Source organism: the organism of the source record quoted next, unplaced genomic scaffold (assembly GCF_019419815.1).
Source record: "Pyrus x bretschneideri cultivar Hongxiangsu unplaced genomic scaffold, Pyrus_bretschneideri_v1 Contig21, whole genome shotgun sequence".
Lineage (NCBI taxonomy): Eukaryota > Viridiplantae > Streptophyta > Magnoliopsida > Rosales > Rosaceae > Pyrus > Pyrus x bretschneideri.
Genome location: NW_025999513.1, coordinates 2,561,857 through 2,584,767, shown reverse-complemented (window position 1 = coordinate 2,584,767; position 22,911 = coordinate 2,561,857). Strand labels below are relative to the sequence as shown.

Genomic DNA, 22,911 nt, shown 5'->3' with positions numbered 1-22,911 from the left:
ACAAATGTCCCTTTCCTCTGAAGAAATTTAGGGGGGTCGTGAATAATCTTTGTATATGAGGGTTGAGTATTCAACTTCCCTAAAGAACACGCTTTGCTTGGCGGGAGTCCATCATAGGGATGTAACTTATGCCCATGTGAAGATTTGAGGATACGACGTATCATGTCACGTCCAGGATGTCCCAAACGGTCAAGCCAAAGCAACAAAGTGTCCGGGAACTCAAGCATGGGGCCGGCCACACTGTGGGCTTCTATGTTGTGCATGGTTGTGATGTACAACCCACTCGGCAGACATTCCAACTTCTCGTAAATATGCTTTGGGCCATATTCGTATGAAGTGATACAAAAAAATTTAGAACTATGATCTTCAGTGGTTTCAATATGATATTGATTATCTCGAATGTCTCTAAAACTTAGCAATGTTCTTCCGAAACGTGAAGAATAGAGTGCCTCCTTAATGGTCAAGATAGTACCATTGGACAACATGATACGTGTCTTTCCGTATCCTTTAATCAGGTTGGATGGGTATGAAAAAGTTATCAAATGAGCTTTCTTGGGTATTAAGTTAGTAAAATAGCGTCGTTCATGCAAGATGGTATGCGTTGTTGCACTATTTGCCAGATAATTAACGTCCCCACTAGACATACCTAGAAATAAATTGATTGAATTGGTCACATGCATAAATATAGGTTCATTCATTCAATTAAGCAATTCGAGAAAATGATATCCATTCAAATAACAATCCATAATTCAAAACAAACCAAAACCAAACAAATTATTCCAAATACTTAGAAAGAATTGTTCAAAATTAAACCTAGAAAATAGGGGGGGTAGGGGCCGGCCACTCATAGTGGGCTCGGCCACTAGGGGTAAACATCCTAAAAACATGGCTAATTTATTCATCCATAGGTGCTGATGCCTCCTAAAATTCCGATATCTCTATTAATATAGTTGCATCTTCCAAATGATCCACATGTGCAAAGTTAGACTCACGATAGGAATGATACTTGGCAATAGCCTCAGGGGAAACTCGGCATACACGTGACCAATGATCTCTTGATCCATTGCGACAACACATGTCCAGTTCAGTAGAAGCAGGCTAAACGGGAGGTTTGCCCTTATTCTTGAAGTTTGGGGCCTTAAAGGCGAGTGATAGACGTTGTTGGGTCACATTTCTTCCCTTAGGTGCGGCACTTTGTTGGCCTTGGGCCCGTGGTGGGGCTTTCCGCTCATGTCCAGGGCCATGACGATGCTTTCGTCATTTATGGCTACTAGAATGAGTCGCATGCGCTTCAGGCGCGGCGTTCGAGCCAGTGGGTTGAGATTGATGATTCTTCATCAAAAGTTGGTTCTTCTTTTCAGCGAGAAGTAAAACAGAGATCAAATCCGAAAACTTGGTGAATTTGTGTGCCCTATATTGTTGCTGCAGGATAATGTTGGTGACATGGAAGGTCGAATATGTCTTTTCCAGGACATCTCTGTTAGTTCCACTTTGCAGAATTTCAATAGTGAATGGATTCTACAAAATTCAGAGTTGTATTCATTCACTAACTTAAAGTCTTGGAAGCGAAGATACTGCTGGTCGTGTCTTGCTTCAGGCAAGTATATGTCTTTCTGGTGATCGAAACAGTCGCCAGAGCAAGCCAGAGGGTGTGTGGATCCTCCTCAGTGAGATACTCAGTCTACAGTGCATCATGGATATGTCTTCGAATGAAGAGCATTGCAATAACCTTCTGAGATTCGTTAATAGGTTTGTCGGCGATAAGTGTCTCGATGGTGGCTATAATACCCTTTGCAGTCAGATCGAGCTTCACATCTTAAACCCACTTCAGATAGTTTCTTCCAGAGACTTCTAGAGCGGAGAAATCGAGCTTGTTCAAGTTCGACATGTCCCTAAGATAGAGGGAAAAATGTGATTAGTCATATGGTAAGCTATAGACATATATCGTCGAACATACAGGTTCTATAGACATGTATTGGTTTAATTTATGCATGAAAACTATAGGTTTCATGTGGTATGTTTTGAATGAAAAACTTCGAGTTTCAAAGGCACTAAATTTGAAACTATAGGTTCAATTTAGTTTTATAAGCAATTAGTTCATAATGAGAGGTTCCTGCAAGAAACATATAATGCAATATATTAATTTGAATATAGTGGATTTGAGGTTCTTCGGGAACTCAAGTGTGAGAGCTTTGTTACTATGAAAGTATGTGACGGTTCAAAGTATAAAAAATAAATTATTGAATCGTTAATGTCCAAAATATGATCTTCAGGTCAATAATTTTGGATTCATTATCAGATTAACGGACTGCATGTCACTTTTAATTAATTCAATAAATCGGGCCATACGGGGTCGATTGTAGAAGCAAAAATAATATTAACATACGAGTTAAAATTATTTAGAATGCTAAAATAATAGCATTTGGGTCGAAAATATTGCCCCAAAAATAATTGGGCTCGGGTTCGGTGCCTTGAGTAATGGGCAGGGCCCTAAAAAGGCCTCAAGAGTAAACTGCAGGTCACGAGGGGTGGGAGAAACCCCAGCCATAGCTGGGTTTCATGTCTGGGCCGAGGGGGTGCACAGGACAAGGTCCAGTGAAAGTTGCCCTATGGGTTTGGTGCGAGAAGCCTAGCCACAATGGGCTGGTTGTATGTGTGCAGGCCGGGACAGCTGCAAAGCCTAGCAACCATAAAGGTTGCAGCATGTAGGTCGTGGGCCGAGACAAGGGAGCAGGCCTGCAGGCTCGTGCGACATGGAACCCAAGCCGAGGCTTGGTTTTGTTTGAGAGGGAGCAGTAGGCCCATAAAGGGTTGCGCACGTGGCCCAGCTTGTCAACGCCATCTACGGTGATGTCGTGGTGTTGCCACGGAGATCCCAATGATTACCCAAAATTTTTCGAACCTAGGGTTTAGGAAACCCTAAATATGCTTCTAATTTAAGTTTATACATTGACTCACATATTCCACATAATAGTTTAATTGTACAATGCATGAAACAAATATATATATATATATATATATATATATATCATAAGGAAAATATAAACACAGAGGGGTTCATGCATCATGGGGAATGTTTTCATGCTTCGTGGACGTTTCAAATATCTTCTTTTATTTTAAGTGTACCTGATTAGCAAAAACCGAACAAGCCTTTAAATTTTGTGGATGACAGCCTCCTCCTACAGTGCGTTAATTCCTCAGCTTCTAGCAAGAGAGTGCTGATAACGTGTTGTAAGCCTATTTGATTGAACGATCTAGGGTTTAAAGAGAGAGAGGGGGCTGGCCACAATTAGAGAGAAGAGAGAGTGATTTAATTGTGAGATGTGTTTGATTCACCCCGTTGTGCCTTTATTTATAGTAGTAGGATATGTAAAAACATTTCCTTTTAGGATTACAACATTTAATAGGTAATCAACTCCTAATAGGAATATAAGATACATTCCCATATCTATTAGGATTTACACAATTACATTCTTATTCTAAACAAATATCATATTTTCGTTTGTATTATTATACTATTCTAAAAAAAGTTCAAAGATATTATGTGTACATAAAAAAACAAAACCAAAAGCACAAGAAAATTTGAATATAGATGTTATTGAAATGCTTTGGAAAGCACTAACATTTTGTTTTGTTTATTTGGTTGGAGTTGAGATTTCATTTTCTGTTGGTGGATATAACAAAGTTTCCCTAAACACCAAAACAAGACCTTATCTTGACATGATAGTAGAAACTAGAAAGCTCGTCCATGGCCACCGACACCCACAACCATATCCTAACCTATCCACTGGTTTAATTTGTCTCTGTCAAATTGTCAATCCCTACCATTTGATCAACATTTTCCAACACATATATTATGATTGGTATAAACCATTCCTCAATAACCATGAAGATAATGCCAATTCATCAATAAAATTACCCTACTTATGTTGAAGAATGTGAAAAAGTCTCACGTAGAAAACCTAACAAAATTAAGTATAAGTTATATTGAGTGCTTTTTATAATATGAGTTATGACACGGAGTGAAAGTCACATTGAATAATGACTCGTCAAAAAAAATATTTATATGTTCTCTGATACAAGCGTATAGATAAAAAAATATCCAAATATATAGTGTAATAATATAAAAAGTGTGACAATTATTCTGATTTCAAAGTGGGAATCAACATGCCACTGTTAATAACTCCAACTTAACTCGTGAATGTCGTTCCTTGGAAATGAGGACATTTGAGACCTGATCAAACTTAACAAGATATTGACAAATTTTCACGGAATAATTAAAATGATTTACAGTGGACAAACTTAGGAACCACTTCAATCGATTTTTGTTGTTAAGAACTAAAGTGAGGAGTGATTTAAATCTCAGAGACTATTTTTGGCTTAAAAATTGACAAAGGTAAGATCCCCAACTAAGCTTCAATTACCATCAAACCCATGAGCCTTGGATCTCCCCAAGTCAATGGTGATGGAAAGCGTGCACGTTAAGTTGGTGGCACGTTGCGCACTCCATCAAAGTTTAGGCTTAATCTAAGTGTGGTTAAGAGACTCGCTCGCACAAAGCACGTAAAACATCATGCGGCTAAAGCGTGTTGTCATCGGATGGTCCTTGATCAATTAATTCAAATGAGAATTGTTTGGGGAGATTTTGCAGGATATCAGAAATGCGGTCCGATACATTAAGTTTTATAATACTATACATTTATATTATAATACTTGATATTGGATATATATATAAAAGTTTGCTGATCGACAGAGAAAGACTTTAAATTGAAGTAATGGTTTTCAACAAAATATTGCCTAAAACAAAACCTTCGTAAACGTGATGCTTCGCCGACGGTGCCAATCATGAAACCTGGAACAAGCAATTTTAGCGAAAAAAAGTGTTTCTTCCAAGCTATATATAGGATGACTAAAATGCCATTGCAGTTGACTGCTCGAATTTTATTTCTAACGCCTATTTCAGAAAATTCAAACAAGACAATACTCTCAATAATCAATTTGGATTACTCTTTTAAAAAAAATAAAAATGGTTAATTTATGGGAAGAATTATATCATGCTACGTAGTATTAAATGTTATGAGTATTGAATAATTTGAATTAGTTTGGATTATTGTTTATTATGGTCATGTGAATTTAAACCATTAAGTAACCATAATATACTTAAGAATGAAGACTCTCTCGTTTAATTTTTTTTCAATGCAAAAAAATTGTAAATAAAGGTGGTGATTATTAAGTGAAAAGTTTTAGGTTCAAATCTTAAGAATGATGAGTTTGTACAAATATATTCATAATGAGCTTTAATTTTAGCTGATTACCTCCAGAACTTTTATATAGCCAATTTACCCCTTGATGTTACATTTTAAAAAATTTCATCCTTCTTGGTCACACAGACAACACATGGCAACCCCATGAGGGCGAAAAGGTAATTTTATTTTGGTAAACTACTAACTAAACTCCCATGACTAATTCAAACAAAAGGTGTATAGAGTCACGTAGTGGAAAAGAAGAAGAAAAAAGCAATATGTTGTTCACATTAGGAATAAAATTACTTCATTACCATTAAACATTTGCCAAGTGATCAAAATGGATAGAAAATTAGATGAAAAATTCCAAAATCTAATGCCAGGAGAAATTGCTTAATTATAAAAATTCGGGAGATAACCAACTAAATTAAAATTTAGAGAGGAAATTGACTGCTTTTTATAAGTAGGAGAGAAAATTGAGAAATACCTAAAAATTATTATAGAGGGTAAAAAGGGAAATTAAACAAGGGAGTACAATGAAATGAAATTTGGACGACGCATTGTCGTTTTTTTCAAAACCGATAAATGCTCCCAAAGTCGTAGACTCGCAGTTGTACCTCTCTGGAAAGTGCTTAAATCACACCTTCCTTTGCAAGCATCCCTTTTCTTTCTTCGTCTTCTCCACCGGTGCGAGCAAACGCCTCAAATCTCGATTTCAATCTCCGCCGAAGATCTAAACCCCCAAACCCCAAACACTCTCTGTAATTCCATCGCCATTGACGACCTCCGCCAATTGCACCTCCGAGATCTCCTCGCCGGCCCTTTTATCCTAGTCGTCGTCGGTTCATTTTCTTCACTCGGTGCATACAATACGACTTTTCTGCATTTGTTGAAATGGGAGCCGTGCCTTCTACGCCGCGCTGGGGCAGCAGAAGCAGCTTCGCCGCGCGCCCACTTGACACGGCGGAGTACCTTATTACTACCTTCATCGGCGACGAGTCGTTTCCAATATCCTCCGATTTCTGGAATAAACTCCTCGAACTCCCTCTCAACCTCCAGTGGCAGCCTGACCGCGTTCATCAAGCTTGCCAGACTCTCGGTTCGTCAATCTCTATCTCTATATAACAAAACGCTCCCTTTATATTACTGCGCACCAAAAATGCAATAAGGGTTCTGTTATCTACGGCATTGGCATTATTAATGATGAAATCGAACCATGACTCTGTCGGTTTGTAGTTTTGGATATTGATTATGAATGTTCTAATAAGGATTAGGATCAACGTAGGTTAACAGATTTTGATTGTTAGAGTGTAAACCGTTGTTAGAGACAGTTAATTGTCCCCCAATGGACCCAAAATTACTTAATCCACTGCACAGAGCACAATAATTAATTAAATAACTAAAAAAAAAGCAACTATCTTGGGGCAGAAATTAGTGGAGAAAAACTTGTGCCGTGCGGAATTTGGTTTGTTTTTTTTTTTCCTCATACATTGAATACATTCATGTACAAAATACCTTTTGGTTCGAGATTCGGTCTTTAGAGACTTCCTACGCTTACCTAACTGCTTAATTCTGAGCTTGTGTTAAACCAAGGCCATAGGATCTTTCTACAAGAGGCTTTCTGTTGGACTGGTTGTCAGACTGAGAAAAATACTAAACCGTCTGTGGGTTACTGAGATCCCCCAATTGATGTAGGGTAGTATAAATAGATAGGAATCTAGAAGAAGATCCGGACTCACTTTGGCCTTTGGCATCACACCAAAGGTGCATTGGAATCACTCCACTAGAGAAATTAGAAAAATTTTGGCATCACCCTGAAGGTACCTTGGAATCACTGCAAGGTTGCTGTGCCTCACACATAAGAAAGTAGAAAAACTCTAATTTGTTGAATGCTCCTTCATCACCAATGCTCTTTGATATGTAGTTGAAAACTGTTGTCAAAAGCTATTGTTCATTTTATTTAAATTTTTTTCTTTCTGGGAGCCTTATTTTCAAAGCATTTAAGCTTTTTATCTATTTCACTCTTCCATAGTAGATACAAATAAGGACTATAAAGTTTTGAGCAAAGGAATATCTAGCTCCAGTTCAATAGCATTTAGCAATACGACCAATCACTCCTTCTATCAATTAGTAAGCGAAGAAGAGAATTGTCCAAACTTCTGCCCGAGTGTATATAGAAATAGTGGGGTAGATTAAATGATAGTATTTATTTTAGAGCAGCCATAGTGCTCACTACCTGAATGTTTTCTGGTCAGATTGTCAAAGCACCTATGTTATCAAATTAGATTCATATCTCTCCTTATGAAAGTTAAATATCTACAATGGAACCTAAAACTGTTATGGGATGAACTCCTAGAAATATTAGATGTTGGTTAATAGGTTGAGCAGTGACTTAAAACACTTTTTCAGATGACTTTCTAAATAACCCAGCCAAAAGAATGAACTCTGGTGAATCCAAACCCATAATCCATTTGTGGGAACACAAGATTTTTCAGAATTTAAATCCTGTAAGTATTTGCAAATTGGCAAATATATCACAAACTCAATCATGACTGTTTAAGGTTACCGCAAAATGTGAAAAATTGTGATTTGCTTCTGGGTATTGAATGATTTGTTTGCTGAGCTTCCCCTTTTTCCAAAAGGGTTATGTAAAGTTTTGATGATATTATTTGGTCATGCTTCTTGAATCTTGAGATTGGTAACTCTTTTCGTACCAAGCATGCACCCATAATTCTTGTAAGTTCTAGAAATGTGCATGAGAATCCATTTTAAACACATTTCCAGTTGACCGTCTGTTAGCTTATATGCATGTGCTTATCTGGCTCTTTGTTATATTATATATATATATATATATATATTTATGTTTCTATATCTCATTTTCCCTCATTTGCAGCACGAAACAACTATCATACCAGGCATCTTGCAAAGATTTTGATCCACATGGCATGGTGTTTGCAAGAATCGATTTCAACTTCTTCTAGTGTGCCTTCTCTTGTTTATATGAAGGCTGTAAATGCAGTGTACATCTCATCCATCTTTCTAAAGTACTTCATTGAAAATGCAAAGGACGAGAAGATTGAAGAGTTGCATTTATCCCTTGATGAAAGTGAGCCAATGCCAACAGATATTTCAAAAGGTACTTCACTTGTATTCTGTTGACAATAATTAATATCAATCCAAGAATGAGTTTCTGTCAAAGCCCGTTTATGATTTTCTTATGAATCTTCACGAAATTCCATCATAAATTTTTTATTCAAAATGTCATGAGACTTGGTAGGTGAAAGGGTAGTTTACTCTCCTTCCTAGTCTGATGGTAACTGTGGTCTTGCGAATCAAATAGAACCTACTTCTATGCAGATTGGTTAATAGGTGTTAGTATTTTAGACATTTTATTTTGGAAAGTCGACAAGGGAATAGGTTTACTTGTTCAATTTGGTTTGTATTTTGTATTCTATAAATTCCTCCATATGGAGAAGATTTTTGAGGTGTGCGGAATTCTAAAATACTTTGTTTAACTTGGCATCAGAGCCAAATTCGGTCCTTGATTGTGTTAGTTTTTGGCTCGTCAATTTGTGTCCTTTTCTGTTTAGGATTGTTTTAGGGAAAGGGTGCACCAATTCTTCTCCTAAAAGGGCTAGGAAAGAATCTTAGTTTCCTTATTCAATTTAGATTAGAAATCCTAGAAGTCTATTTGGAATTGGAAAGGAAGTCTATTTTCCTATTCCACTTAGAATAGGAATTATAATCTGTAAAGGACATGTAAGCCAACCCTATATCTATAAATAGGGTGCGGCAAGGCTGATTTTCAGCAGAGAGAGAAAACAGAAAAACAGCAGAGAGTTTTGAGATTAGTTCTAGGGTTTGCATAAGTTCTGTAATCTCTATTATTAATCAAAGAAGTGGTGATTTCTCTACCTAGGGAAATCACAACTGGACGTAGGCATAAGTTCTGCCGAACCAGTATAATTCTTGTGTGTTTCTAAGTTTTCTATATTTGCTAGTTTAGTCTATTGCCGTTGGTTACATCAAAGAACAAGATCCAGTGTGCGGGTTTTTTTCAACAATTGGTATCAGAGCTAGGATCAAGGTGTTCTACGATGTTAAAAGGGAAGATGAATGCGGATCAAGGACCTGCGTTAAAACCCTTTGACGGCAAGGATGACTTCACGGACTGGCAAAGGATGATGAAGAACGTACTGATACAGCAGGATTTGGATGATGCACTTGATGGTAAGAAGCCGGAAAGCATGACAGAAGCAGCATGGAATAAGGTTCTCAAGAAGGCCAAGAGTTCCATCGAGATCCATCTCACAAGATCAGTTCGGTCACACATCACCGAAAAGATGTCTGCCCAGGAAGCATGGGAAAAATTGGAGAATGTTTATATGGGCAAAACCGTGTCCAATAAACTTTTTCTAAAGGATGAACTATTCGGGCTTCGACTAGAAGAAGGAGGTGATATTGAAGATCACGTATGCAGGTTCCAGAATTGCATAGCTAATCTTCAGAAAGTCGAAGAAACTTACAAAGATGATGATATGGCTATCATCCTGCTAAGGTCTCTACCTTCGTCTTTCAAGCACTTTCGAACAACTCTAATGTTTGGAAAAGAGTCCTTGAAGCTTGAAGACGTAATTCAAGCTCTTCAGTCATATGCTAAACTAGATGATATAACTGAAAGCTCTCAAGGCCTTTATGCCAAAGGCAAGGAGAGGGGGCGGGAAAAGACAAGGGAAGAGAAAACTGGCAACAGAGGTAGGTCAAAATCCAAGAAGAAAAAGGAAAAGAAGGAAGGTTGCTTCGAATGTGGTTCAGCCGATCATTGGAAGAGGAACTGCAAGATTTGGAAAGAAAAGAAAGCCAAGATGGAAGGAAGCTCAGGTTCCGCTAGTGCAGTCACCGAACATGAGAGTGACGGGGAACTTCTTTCGGTAACATCGGGCTCCAAGGCTTCCAATTGGATTTTGGATACTGGATGCACGTTTCATATGTGTGCAGTAAAAGAATGGTTCGATACTTACAAAGAAGTCAGCAGCGGGGAAGTCTTAATGGGGGATGATTCTTCATGTCCTGTAAGAGGAATCGGCACTGTTCGAATCAGAATGTTCGATGGGATGATACGAGCTTTGGGGAACGTCAGGTATGTCCCTAGACTAAGAAAGAATTTGATTTCCTTGGGTACTTTAGATGAGGCCGGTTATGGGTACAAATCTAAAAAAGGAAGACTCAGGGTAACCAAAGGTTCGCTAGTGGTAATGCGGGGTGACCTACAACCCAATAAGTTGTATAAGTTAATTGGGACCACTATAGTCGGGGGAGCAGCTGTTTCTGTAAATCAAAGTATAGAAGACAAGACTGAACTATGGCATCATAGGCTCGGGCACATAAGCCAGAAGGGATTGCAAGAATTACACAAGCAAGGCCTGTTGGAAGGCGTGTCAGCTTGCAAACTGGACTTTTGTGAATACTGTGTTCTTGGGAAGCAAAGAAAGGTATCATTCGCAAGTAGCAGTGCAGATAGCCGAAGTAAGGAGCGACTCAGCTATATTCACTCAGATGTTTGGGGTCCTGCTCCAACTAAATCAAATGGTGGAGCCAGGTATTTTGTTACTTTCATGGATGATTTTTCTAGGAAGATTTGGATTTATTTCATGAAGCAGAAATCCGAGGTTTTTGCGAAGTTCAAGGAATGGAAAACAGAAACCGAGAATCAAACTGGAAGAAAGATCAAGTATCTGAGAAGTGACAATGGAGGTGAATATACAAGTAAGGAGTTCACCGATTACTGCAAGCAGGAAGGCATCATAAGGCACTTCACAGTAAAGAAGAATCCCCAACAAAATGGAGCTGCTGAGAGGATGAACCGATCTCTCATGGAGAGAGAAAGGAGCATGCGATTTCATGCAGGATTGCCTGATAGTTTTTGGGCAGAGGCTGTTAATCATGCAAGTTATTTGATTAACAGATCACCATCTACAGTTCTCGGTTTTAAGAGTGCAGAAGAGGTATGGTCTGAGAAGCCGGTGGATTATTCCAAGCTCAGGGTGTTCGGCTGTAGTGCTTATGCACATATTCCAAGTGATGAAAGGTCCAAGCTCAAACCGAAGTCTATACATTGCATATTCCTAGGTTTTGAGAAAGGAGTGAAGGGTTTCAAGCTTTGGGATTTCAACAACAGGAAAAAGGTTGTCAGTCGAGATGTTGTCTTTGATGAGACAACCATGCCTCTGAATAAAGTCGAGAGCAGTAGGGAGAAGAAGGATGATGCTGAAATAGAAGCAACAAAGATTCCGTTAATCAGGTCAGATGAGGAAGAAGCTCAGGTGGAGCAAATTGAGCAAGAGGCCGAATCTGATGGTTTTGAGGAAGAAGAAGAGCATCAGCATCATTCACCAGTTAGGAATCAGGTGGAGCAAGAAATAGGACAGATTGAAGGTACTCCAATCCGCCAGATATCCCAAAGGAGTCAAACTCCACCCAACAATCCACCTGCATTCCAAAGATGCATAGCACTGGACAAACCTAAGCGGAACAAGAAGAAACTTGACAGGTTTGGGTTTGACCAAAACGAAGTTAATTATGCTCTTAACATTAGTCAAGGAGATCCGACTACTTATCGAGAAGCTATAGCAAGTGATGAGCGAGATAGTTGGATAAGTGCTATGACAGAGGAAATGGAGTCTCTTTACAAGAACTCTGTTTGGGAGTTGGTTCCTAAACCCAAAGACAGAAAGCTAGTTGGATGCAAGTGGGTATTTAGGAAAAAGGAAGGACTACATGAACAAGATGCCGTGAGATTCAAAGCAAGGCTCGTGGCTAAGGGGTACTCACAAAAGGAAGGGGTGGATTATGATGAGATCTTTTCACCTGTAGTCAAGCATACTTCTATCCGATTGCTTTTAGCAATGGCAGCTCAGCATGACATGGAGATTGAGCAGATGGATGTGAAGACAGCGTTTCTTCATGGGGATTTAGAGGAGACGATATTCATGGCTCAACCAGAAGGGTTTGTTGAATATGGGAAAGAAAACCTAGTATGTCAGCTAAGGAAGTCCCTGTATGGCCTGAAACAGTCTCCAAGACAGTGGTACAAGAGGTTTGATTCATTCATGCTGAAAATTAATTTTAGAAGGTGTTTGTATGACTGTTGTGTGTACTATCATGTGTTCCAAGATGGGATGATCATATTGCTATTGCTATATGTGGATGACATGTTAATTGCTTGTCAAGACAAGTCTAGAATTCAAGACTTGAAAAGGATGTTGAGCGAGGAGTTTGACATGAAGGATCTAGGTGCCGCACAGAAGATCCTTGGCATGGAAATTCAGAGAGATAGGACCGCTGGAAGGATTTGGATATCACAAGCCAAGTATATTCAGAAGGTTCTTGAGAAGTTCAACATGCAAGAAGCAAAGGTAGTTTCGACTCCTTTGGCAGCACACTTCAGGTTAAGTGGACAACAGTGTCCTACGTCCGAGGAAGAGCAACAAGAAATGAAGAAGGTGCCTTATGCTAATGCCGTGGGCTGCCTCATGTATGCAATGGTATGCACACGTCCTGACATAGCTCAAGCAATCAGTGTCGTTTCCAGATACATGGCAAATCCAGGAAAGCAACATTGGGATGTAGTCAAGTGGATTTTGCGTTATTTGAAGGGTTCTTGGCGACAAAGGATTATGTTTGAGAAGCAAAAGGAAAATGCAGGGGTGCTAGGATATGTGGATGCCGATTATGCAGGGGACTTGGACAAGAGAAGGTCAACTTCTGGTTATGTGTTTACATGCGCAGGAGGACCAATCAGTTGGAGGGCACTACTGCAACCAATTACAGCTTTATCGACCACAGAGGCAGAGTATATTGCATTGGCCGAAGCTGGAAAGGAAGCAATTTGGCTTAGTGGCTTAGTTAGTCAAATGGGAATCACTCAAGATTGTGTGAAGCTTAAGTGTGATAGTCAAAGTGCCATTCACTTGGCAAAGAATCAGGTTTTTTCTGGAAGATCAAAGCACATTGAAGCAAGGTATCACAGAATCAGAGATTGGGTGGAGTCTAAGGAAATTTGGATTGAAAAGGTTCATACAGATGACAATGCCGCAGATTTCCTTACAAAGATAGTGTCGGCCAAGAAGTTCAAGCATTGTTTGAACTTGATCAATCTCGTTGATTGATTAAAGTGGAGCACCTCCTCACCTGAGGTGCAATGAGGCAAGAAGGAGGTTGCCAAGGTGAAGACTCTTGAAGTTTTCCAGAGCTACTTCAAGAAGGTTCAAAGATACTCTGGGGTGCAAACGATCAAGACTTGGTTTGACTCACCAAGGTGGAGATTGTTAGTTTTTGGCTCGTCAATTTGTGTCCTTTTCTGTTTAGGATTGTTTTAGGGAAAGGGTGCACCAATTCTTCTCCTAAAAGGGCTAGGAAAGAATCTTAGTTTCCTTATTCAATTTAGATTAGAAATCCTAGAAGTCTATTTGGAATTGGAAAGGAAGTCTATTTTCCTATTCCACTTAGAATAGGAATTATAATCTGTAAAGGACATGTAAGCCAACCCTATATCTATAAATAGGGTGCGGCAAGGCTGATTTTCAGCAGAGAGAGAAAACAGAAAAACAGCAGAGAGTTTTGAGATTAGTTCTAGGGTTTGCATAAGTTCTGTAATCTCTATTATTAATCAAAGAAGTGGTGATTTCTCTACCTAGGGAAATCACAACTGGACGTAGGCATAAGTTCTGCCGAACCAGTATAATTCTTGTGTGTTTCTAAGTTTTCTATATTTGCTAGTTTAGTCTATTGCCGTTGGTTACATCAAAGAACAAGATCCAGTGTGCGGGTTTTTTTCAACAGATTGAACCCTATTGTGCTTGCTTCCCTGTGGGTGTGCGAAGCTAAATATCTTTATGTACCCACAGGCCATACACCTGCCGATGATTATGTTGTTGATGAAGTTCATGCACAAGTACCTGGATGTCATATGCATGATGATGTGATAAGATGATGCTTCCACTACTTTGTCCTTCCTGTGCTTTGTGTTGCCTTACCTTGCCTTACTTTGCCTTAATTGGTTTTGTCTTGCCTTTGCCTTACTTTGCCCTTGACTTTACTTTTGCCTTGCCTTGCTTTGCCCTTGCCTTTGCCAGAATTTAACTTGCCTTCCCTTGCCTTAATTGGTCTTTGTCTTGCCTTGCCTTGTCTTGCCTTTTCCTTGTCTTGCCCTAAAATTAGGGTTTTATCATGCCTTTGTCATGGTGATTCTGGACATGGAAATCTCGTTCTCTTAGTGACAGGGACTGAAGAGAAGATTGGTTTGAATGAAGCTGATGACGACTGTTGTCTACATGCTGCTGAAGACTTTGTTTTTCTTCTGCAAACTCATTCCTTCTCTACCATCCTTCCGAGTTCAATTATGTCTGTTTCATCTTTCATTTGGTTTGGTTATCTTTGAAGCTTTTGCCTTTCTTCTCTACCATCTTTCCGAGTTCAACCATGTGTTTTATCTTTTATTTGGTTTGGTTATCTTTATTACCTGGGTACTCCACCATCTTTCTGAGTTCAATTATGTTTATGTTCCTTTTTTGTTGGTTTATTTATCTTTATTACCTGGGTTAGGCTTCATTTGATTTTAAAATATGATATATATGACCACAACATAAATCTATAGTTATTTTTGTTTATCAATTTTGCAGATTTAAACATTCAGGAATTTGTTATGCATAGTGTGCTTAGCTTTATTGGGTCAATAGATGTAAGGTACATCCTCAAGCACCCATTTGTTCCTTATCACTGAGATTATGTTGTGTTTTTTCTAATTATGTATCATCTTTGTCACCAGTCCTGATACGTACCTCCTTCATTTGGAGCTGCTTAACTTCATGCTGGTTGCAATGTCAACTCAGCTTCTTTCTGGGCCGTCTCCAGGACCGGAAGATGTGAACCCATTTATCGATGCAGCAATGTCTCAGGTTACTTGATGAAACTCTTGGGTTGTGTTTCATCCAAATATTCCGTTGTTTCAATTATCTTACACCACTTCTGCAATGCTCAGGAAAGTTCTTTGGTTCTCTTGGTTGTCCGTAGACTGCTCCTCAGTTACATTACGGGACCTTCCATATCCCTAAATAGTGCATCTTATTCTGTATATTCTGAAGGAAGTCAGCCCGGTGTTTTACAAAGAGTTGGTTCTGCAGCTGGTATGGCGGTATCCTTGATGCATTATTAAAACTTATTGTTTGCTTATAAAAAGGTTGTTTACCTGGGCAGTAGTGAAACTTCAATTTCTCAGGGAGTTGTTGACATCAATTTTTGATATGCAGCAAATTTCATGTTATTGCCATTCAACTTTCTTGTCAGTTCAAGAGGTGAAGGCTCAAGAAGTCTGTTGGCAGACAGCAGTCTCCACGTGCTACTTATTCTCATTCATTATCGTAAATGTGTTGTGGGCAATGAACCAATTACAGATAAAAGTAATGATACAACTACTTCAGACTCCCTTTTGAAAGGGAGTACACATTTTTCTGACAACCCTTACTGCAAGGCGTTGGAACATGCAACAGATGTTGAATGTGAGATACTTTCTTGTCTGTCTCTTTACGTAATCTTATTTCGAAGGTATATTCACATAACTTGAGTAGATATGTTCCTTGCTTGCAGTTGATCGAGCAGATACTGAGGGTAATGCACATATTGGTCCAGTTTTGAGGTTACCTTTTGCCTCTCTGTTTGATGCTTTTGGGATGTGAGTGGCTCTCTTTCCTTTTATTCTTTTATTTTTAGATTAGATTTACTATTTATCAAGTATAGGCTAACTCTTTGTCTGCATCATTATGTAGACAATAAGATTGTTGACACCAAATTAGGGTTTAATAAGATCTTAGTGGTGTGGGAGAGGAAAAATGTTTTGTTATAGACCATCTCCAAGGGAGATGTCAAAAATACCACGTAGATATATACCAGTGAGTACCATTAACTCCAACCGAGGTAAAATGAATATCGTTTTGTAATTTGTATATAGTTGACAAATTAGTTCAATGTGGTATTCATGTGCATGGCTCTTTTATCTTTTTCTTTTGGTTGCACATGACTTTTATATCTTTGATTCCTACATAGTCGGTGAATTACCTATTTATCAATAGGTTGTTGCCTAGATTCAAATGCCTCTGTGGTTTCATCTTGATTTACATGGGTGCGATATGTTATCCTTGTTCAACCTCCAAGTTGCAATTCAAGAGCGAAAATAGAAATCTCTAATTCTTAATTCAAACATATATAATCTCTATTCCTTATTTCAACCTTGCTCCAAGTTTGTTTCCCGTTTGTGTTTTTTGAGTATCACCAAACAGTTTTGTTGTGTTTTCTGCAGGTACTTGGCTGATGAGGCTGCTGCTCTTTTACTTTACTCTTTGTTGCAAGGGAATGCCGCCTTTCTGGAGTATGTCTTGGTGCGAACTGATTTAGATACACTGGTATGGAACAGAAGCTTATCATGTCATGAAAAAATGTTATTAAGATGCATATTGTTTTTCTGCCTTATTATGTGCTCAAGTATTAGTCTTTGGCTATATTTCATAGGTAGTGATTTACCAATTTTGTGTTTCATGTTATTTTGGACTAGTCATTTCTGTTTGCTTCTACATTGATAGGAAAACTTGATGCTAATATGTTTTATGAAATAAACAGTTGATGCCTATTCTTGAAGCTTTATACAATGCTCCAAAGAGGACACCTAATCAAATCTACATGTTGCTGATTATTCTTCTCATACTTAGTCAGGATTCTTCTTTTAATGCCAGCATTCACAAATTGGTAAGGATCACCTGCGGTAGCCAGCACAAAATTTTTTTATACATAAGGCTCCTATTAATGTATTTATCACGTCAACAGATAGTTCCTAGTGTGCCATGGTATAAAGAACGTCTCCTCCATCAGACATCTCTTGGTTCCTTAATGGTCATTACTCTGATACGGACAGTGCAGTATAACCTATCTAAGTTGCGGGTATCCATCTTTCCATTTTCACTGTGAACTTTCATTAATTTTCTTGCGAGTGTTATTGTCAGATTGCTTATATGACTTGATATTTATGTCAATTGGATGTAAAATCTCAAGATTAAGCTTTTAAATACTTTAACAAAGTCATGACAATAGTTTTTGGGTGGTATGTTCATGTGCAGCATTTCTTTGAAGATTTGTAAGTTACCTAATTATCATGTCTGGTTTGTTAAATTGTTATAGGATGTTTATCTCCATACAACTTGTCTGGCAACTTTGGCGAACATGGCACCTCATGTCCACCGTTTGAGTGCATATGCATCCCAGAGATTGGTCAGCCTTTTTGATATGCTCTCTCGAAAGTATGCCCTTTTATGTCTATGGTGTTTTCCATGAGCTTTATATTTTTCATTTCTATTTGTTTTGTGGTTTACAATGTTATTCTTTCATACACTTCTGGCATGAGTTTTTGTTAACATATTTAAAAATATTTCTCTGTGTAACATTTGATTTAGGTATAACAAATTAGCAGAAATGCGAGATAAGCAGATGCGATTAGCCAAAGGCAACCCATTTGAAGGAAATGGACTTGCAGATGATACAGTAATGACAGAATTCCTTAACTTATCATTGTCACCCTTTCACGTTCTTTTGTCGACTCAGCTAAAATTTTTCCATTTGCAGTCAACGGAGATGCATATATATACCGACTTCTTGAGACTAGTCCTTGAAATATTAAATGCAATTTTGACTTATGCCCTGCCACGAAATCCTGAGGTACTATCATGTACACTAGCAGGGGTCTGTGTGTGTAGTGTTATATTGTTCACACAAAATTATTAATGCTATCACATTGTAAAGTTTATGTTTTCCGTATACCTCACTGTATGCAATGGACAGGTTGTATATGCAATAATGCACAGGCAGGAGGTTTTTCAGCCTTTCAGGAATCATCCACGCTTCAGCGAGCTGCTTGAAAACATCTACACTGTATGTTACAGAACTTGTAGCATATCCTGTTTTTATATAAATGGGCAAGTTTTGGCAAATACTTGGACCATTTTTTCTTAGTGTATTTGAATTGTATTGTTTGTTTGGCTTTGTAGGTATTAGATTTTTTCAATAGTCGCATGGATGCCCAGAGAACGGATGGTGAATGGTCAGTAGAGAAAGTACTCCGAGTCATAATAATGAATTGCAGATCATGGCGGGGTGAAGGGATGAAGGTGAAAAAAGAAAAGAAATGAAAAGAATGAATTCTCATTTGGCCTGAGAGCGCAGTTGCTACCTGGAGATTGTTTATAATGTCATGAAAATCTTGTTTTCTCAGATGTTTACTCAGTTGCGGTTCACATATGAACAAGAGAGTCGTCCGGAGGAGTTCTTTATTCCGTACCTGTGGCAGCTAGTTCTATCCCGCTGGTAAACTGTCTTCTCTCCTTATAGAGGGGAAAAAAATAAAAAGCAACAATGTGCTCATTCCCCACACCCCCCCCCCCTCCCCCGCGTCCTTATTTGAAATAGGTTATATATTAGTCAATTTTGCACGGTGCAGAACTTCCCGTGTTAATATTGAACATGTTGGATGTTCATCGATTTAATTATGAATCTTATTATCCATTTTGCATCCCTTGCGGGTTGAGTGCAGTTGCGATTAGGTGCTGTCTTTGGGTCATCTTTTTAACTGACATCTGTTTTCTTTCATGTGTTTGCAGCACACTCAATTTCAATCCTCGATCCATAAATTTGTTTCCAGTTGATCCTCCTTCCGAAGTATGTACATATCTGCAAGCATCATATGCTGGCAAAGGCATATATGCGTATACTTTCATGAAATTTGATTTGCATAGTCCCGTCTTTAGTTGATTTAGTCTCTTAATATTCTCTCCGTCAGCATGTTTGATTATTGTTCTAGTAACAATTATTTGGTGTTGTGCAGAAACAGAGTGAATATGAACTGGAGTCCAACGATTACGTAAATGGGGAGTCGACCAAGCAAGCAGTCTTTCTTGATCCGTAAATGCAACACTTAAAGATGCCGCAAGACGAGACATTGAGGTTTGTCAGTGGATGTGTAAATACGTGAAATAGTAGCAAAGATGTATTCTTGTCATTCTTTTCTGTGTAAATGTTTGCAACGCTACGCAACTAGGTCTTTCACGAAAATGTATTCCAAAATCCAAATCTCCCTTGTAATGGTGAATAAAGAGAAGATGCTCATTTTCTACCGATAAGTTGTCTCCTTTTGTCTCCTTTTGTCTCCTTTTGTCGTATTTGTACCCAGAACATGTTACCGTTAATCTATCCGTTGCAATTTGCAGTTCAATTATTCTGTCTATATAAAGTTGAGGGCCAGTCTGACATGCACTATTTTTCTATCTCATCGTAAGCTTCATACTTGCTAGTGTTCTAAAACGCGGGCTAGACGGCCGTCTAGCGCCTAGACGGCGGGCTTCCGCCACGATTATTATGAAATTGTTCAACAAATCGGAAGGGCTATTAATCTGTGGCGGCCGCTGGGCGGGCAACATAGGCTAGGTAGCCACGGCAGCATCTTGGTTTTGTAACCAAAAAAAAAAAAAAAAACTCATTTGTACTGACGACAAGAGAGTGATTTGTTGAGGGAGAGAGATCTGCAATTTTATTGTTGAAAGAAGAGAGAGGGAGCTGTCTGGAACTTCTTGAAACCATCGCCATTGGGGATCACCACTACACTGACCTACACAATTCAGTTGATTTTTGGATTGGGTTGGTCGGGATCTGAGGTTTGATGAACATGAAGGCTTGTTTGGTTGATGACAGGACAACACCGCAGGGAGAGGGTAAATGGGCAAGGCTTGGTTAAACCAAGGGAGAAGCGAAGAGAAGGGATGGAGACTTTGGAATTGACGGCATAAAGAAAAAGAAGATAAGAGCAATTGGGTTTTGGTAGGGAGAAGTGAAGAGAAGGGATGGAACTTTGGAATTGACGGCTTAAAGAAAAAGATGAGAGTAATTGGGTTTGGGTAGGGAGAAGTGAAGAGAAGGGATGAGACTTTGGAATTGACGGCATAAACAAAAATAAGATGAGAGTAATTGGGTTTCGGTGTTAGAATCAGAAATCATTCAATGAATAAAGAAAATTACTTCTTAATAAATAATGGATGGAGAAATGAGAATATATAATAAATTAAACAAAATGTCTAGGAGTTCGTTGTCGAATCTTTTATCATCTTTAGGTTAGGTTTTTTTTTTGTAAATAACTAAACATACAAGGTTTTTTTGGATGTATATACTTTGTGTATTCTCTATGTAAGTATAGTTTTTTGTTAGGTGTAAATAGACACTTATTTACAAGATATATAATAAATTTATATAAATCCGCCTAGGCACCCAACTAGGCTCCTGTCCACCGCCCGACTAGCACCTAACAATTTTTAGAACCTTACTTGCTACAATTTCATCTTTCAATATTACAATGAACAAGAGGAGGAGCATGGTTATGCAGATGCTACTAGATGATTCGGACGATGAATGCGATGAACAAATAAATGTGGCAGCGGTTGCTGCAGGGATGGCATTGTTGGTGGCCCATGCTAACAAACGCTTGAAATATGGTGGTTCGGTTGCAGGTGGTGATCGTGACGGACAAAAAGGGCAAGCCATTTCCGCAAAGGCCAAGGATGACAATAAGAGGCTTCCTTCTGCGTCGGGCAAGTTTGGAGAAAAAATTGAGAGAATTATGGCGAGGGGTTTCAGGTCGGATTCAAGCCCTTCCACGACTATGCGAAGTTAGTAGCACCAACGGCTGCCAATTGGGATGATGTTACCCTTGCCATGGCATTGCAGAAACTATGAATTTGAATCATGCTGTTATTTGTTCTTAGTTTCAATGTTTGTTGTAGTCGTTAAGTTTCAATGAAATGACAATAATTTTCCCTAATTTACTGCTCGTTTAGTATTTTTTTTGGATTCAATTTCTTCGTTTTTTTAAACTAATGAGTACTAGTTACGTTCATTGTTTTAAGAACTAGAGATAATTTTCAAATCGAATACCAAACAACTCCTAAGCTTCTTTCCAATTACATTGGAGATACTTTTACAAGACCTAATCAAACAAGAGTCCCACCCTTGACATACTCAGTGAAGGCCAAAGCAACCAAACCTAACATGGCCAACCTTCCGTTCCAGAGCTCGGCATCTGATGTCATGATCCCATTTGATTTGGAGACCACGCTGACTCCTTTGAAAAGAGGAATCACAGATGCAACTGAGAGCAAAATACTAGTTCCAAGGAACAACATAAACTACCGAGCTAGCTAGAAGCGATTGCATGGAAGCTGATGCTGCCATTATAATTTGCAGTATACAGTGTAATTGTTAAGCACTAATGCAAGCAATTCAGATTCAAGAAGGAAACTAGTGCTTTGTTGAAGATGCTTGTTCTTGATCGATGTTATCAGAGTTGAGCCTTGTGTAGGGTTTTATAGTGCAGCGGCCAAAAGAAAGGGAAACAAATGGGCGGTGGATATTTGGCAACATTGTGACACGCGTTCTCTTGTCCACACTCGGTGGTTTGAGGGACGTTGTGCTAGGCAGTGATTTATGAGGTCACATTGTTCAAATGTTTCAACTAGAGGGACGACATTTGTATTGTAACTGCTCATGAGTTATGACTACCCTCGCCGAAAGAGGGGTTTGTAGAAAGAAATTAATGTGTTATTGACACACAATGTTACTGTAGTGATATATCTTTGTGAAACAAGTCTATTCCTCTCTCGCAGTCATTACTTGCATTTGTTTGATAGCTTGGAGAGTTTTGTGGGCATTTGCTGTTGTCTTTGTCCACATACATGCATGGTGGTTTAAGAGACGTGGCTCTCCAAACACAGCACAAAGAACAAGTCATAAATCTTATCACAATAATTTTTCGAGGTTTAACTTCTCTAATATTTTCAGTAATGCAGCTAGATTATTGCATGCCCACCACAAATCCATGACGTGGCTCACGCCATGGATCTTGGTGGTCGATTCCTCTTCTTTCTTTCTTCATTACTTTCTTTCGTTTCTGCGTATTTTCGTATTCGTAATGCAAGAGCTCTTTCTTCCTTTCTTTCTCTGTAAACTTCTTTGAGATTTCGCATAGGTTTTCTTTGATTTCATATGGGTTTCATTACAAATTTTGACTGGGGCTTCGAGCTCAAGCAAATTGGGCTGCTGAAGAAAGATTTTCCTGGAAGCAACACAGGGCTGCTTGATCTCTACTCTGAGAGCTGAACCTGCGTCCCCGACTTGGCTAGTCAGACAAATATGGGCCGCTTGATTATGTCGTCGAGCATGGTAGCATTCATCGCTCCCTGCCTCTGCAATGCCATTTGATTGGGTTCTCAGATCCTCCCTCGAACGGCTCGGATTTCTCCTAGTAAGAAACCCTAGAAATCGCAACTGCGAAAAAGGGTTGGTCTGATCCTTGGTGATCTTTCATTCTTCTGCCGCATGATTTGTAGTTGATTGGTTCTTGTGGATGATTTCTTGTTCTTGGTGGAGTTTCTTGGTGCTAGAATTATGGGGTTTCAGTAGAGTAAAGGTCTGTGCATTCTACCTATTTGTTGATTTGCGTCAGTGAGAATTTCTTTCTGTTTGATGAATTCCAAGGCCGATTGTCATCGTCAACTAGTTTGCTTGTCGGTTTCTTGAAGAATTGTTG

At 38.9% G+C, this 22,911-nt stretch overlaps 1 protein-coding gene across 1 annotated transcript; it reads left to right on the top strand.

Moving 5' to 3' along the window:
* The first annotated feature begins 5,843 nt into the window (after nucleotides 1–5,843).
* On the top strand, nucleotides 5,844–19,452 carry LOC103961138 (dymeclin-like). Its single transcript, XM_009373662.3, has 18 exons — nucleotides 5,844–6,342; nucleotides 8,137–8,379; nucleotides 14,924–14,987; nucleotides 15,070–15,199; nucleotides 15,283–15,427; nucleotides 15,551–15,799; nucleotides 15,888–15,972; nucleotides 16,597–16,699; nucleotides 16,914–17,039; nucleotides 17,118–17,231; nucleotides 17,469–17,587; nucleotides 17,741–17,828; nucleotides 17,910–18,002; nucleotides 18,126–18,215; nucleotides 18,332–18,451; nucleotides 18,556–18,647; nucleotides 18,941–18,998; nucleotides 19,165–19,452. Exons 1-18 carry the CDS (start codon nucleotides 6,138–6,140, stop codon nucleotides 19,243–19,245), a joined length of 2,205 nt encoding a protein of 734 aa, XP_009371937.2. The 5' UTR covers nucleotides 5,844–6,137; the 3' UTR covers nucleotides 19,246–19,452.
* Nucleotides 19,453–22,911: the final 3,459 nt, after the last annotated feature.

Bases quoted from the DNA above. Each gene is read 5' to 3' on its own strand.
- LOC103961138 (XM_009373662.3), top strand. From the start codon at position 6,138: ATGGGAGCCGTGCCTTCTACGCCGCGCTGGGGCAGCAGAAGCAGCTTC. The intron at 17,040-17,117 runs GTAAGGATCACC...TCACGTCAACAG, and splicing joins ATGCCAGCATTCACAAATTG to ATAGTTCCTAGTGTGCCATG. The intron at 18,216-18,331 runs GTATGTTACAGA...TTGGCTTTGTAG, and splicing joins TGCTTGAAAACATCTACACT to GTATTAGATTTTTTCAATAG.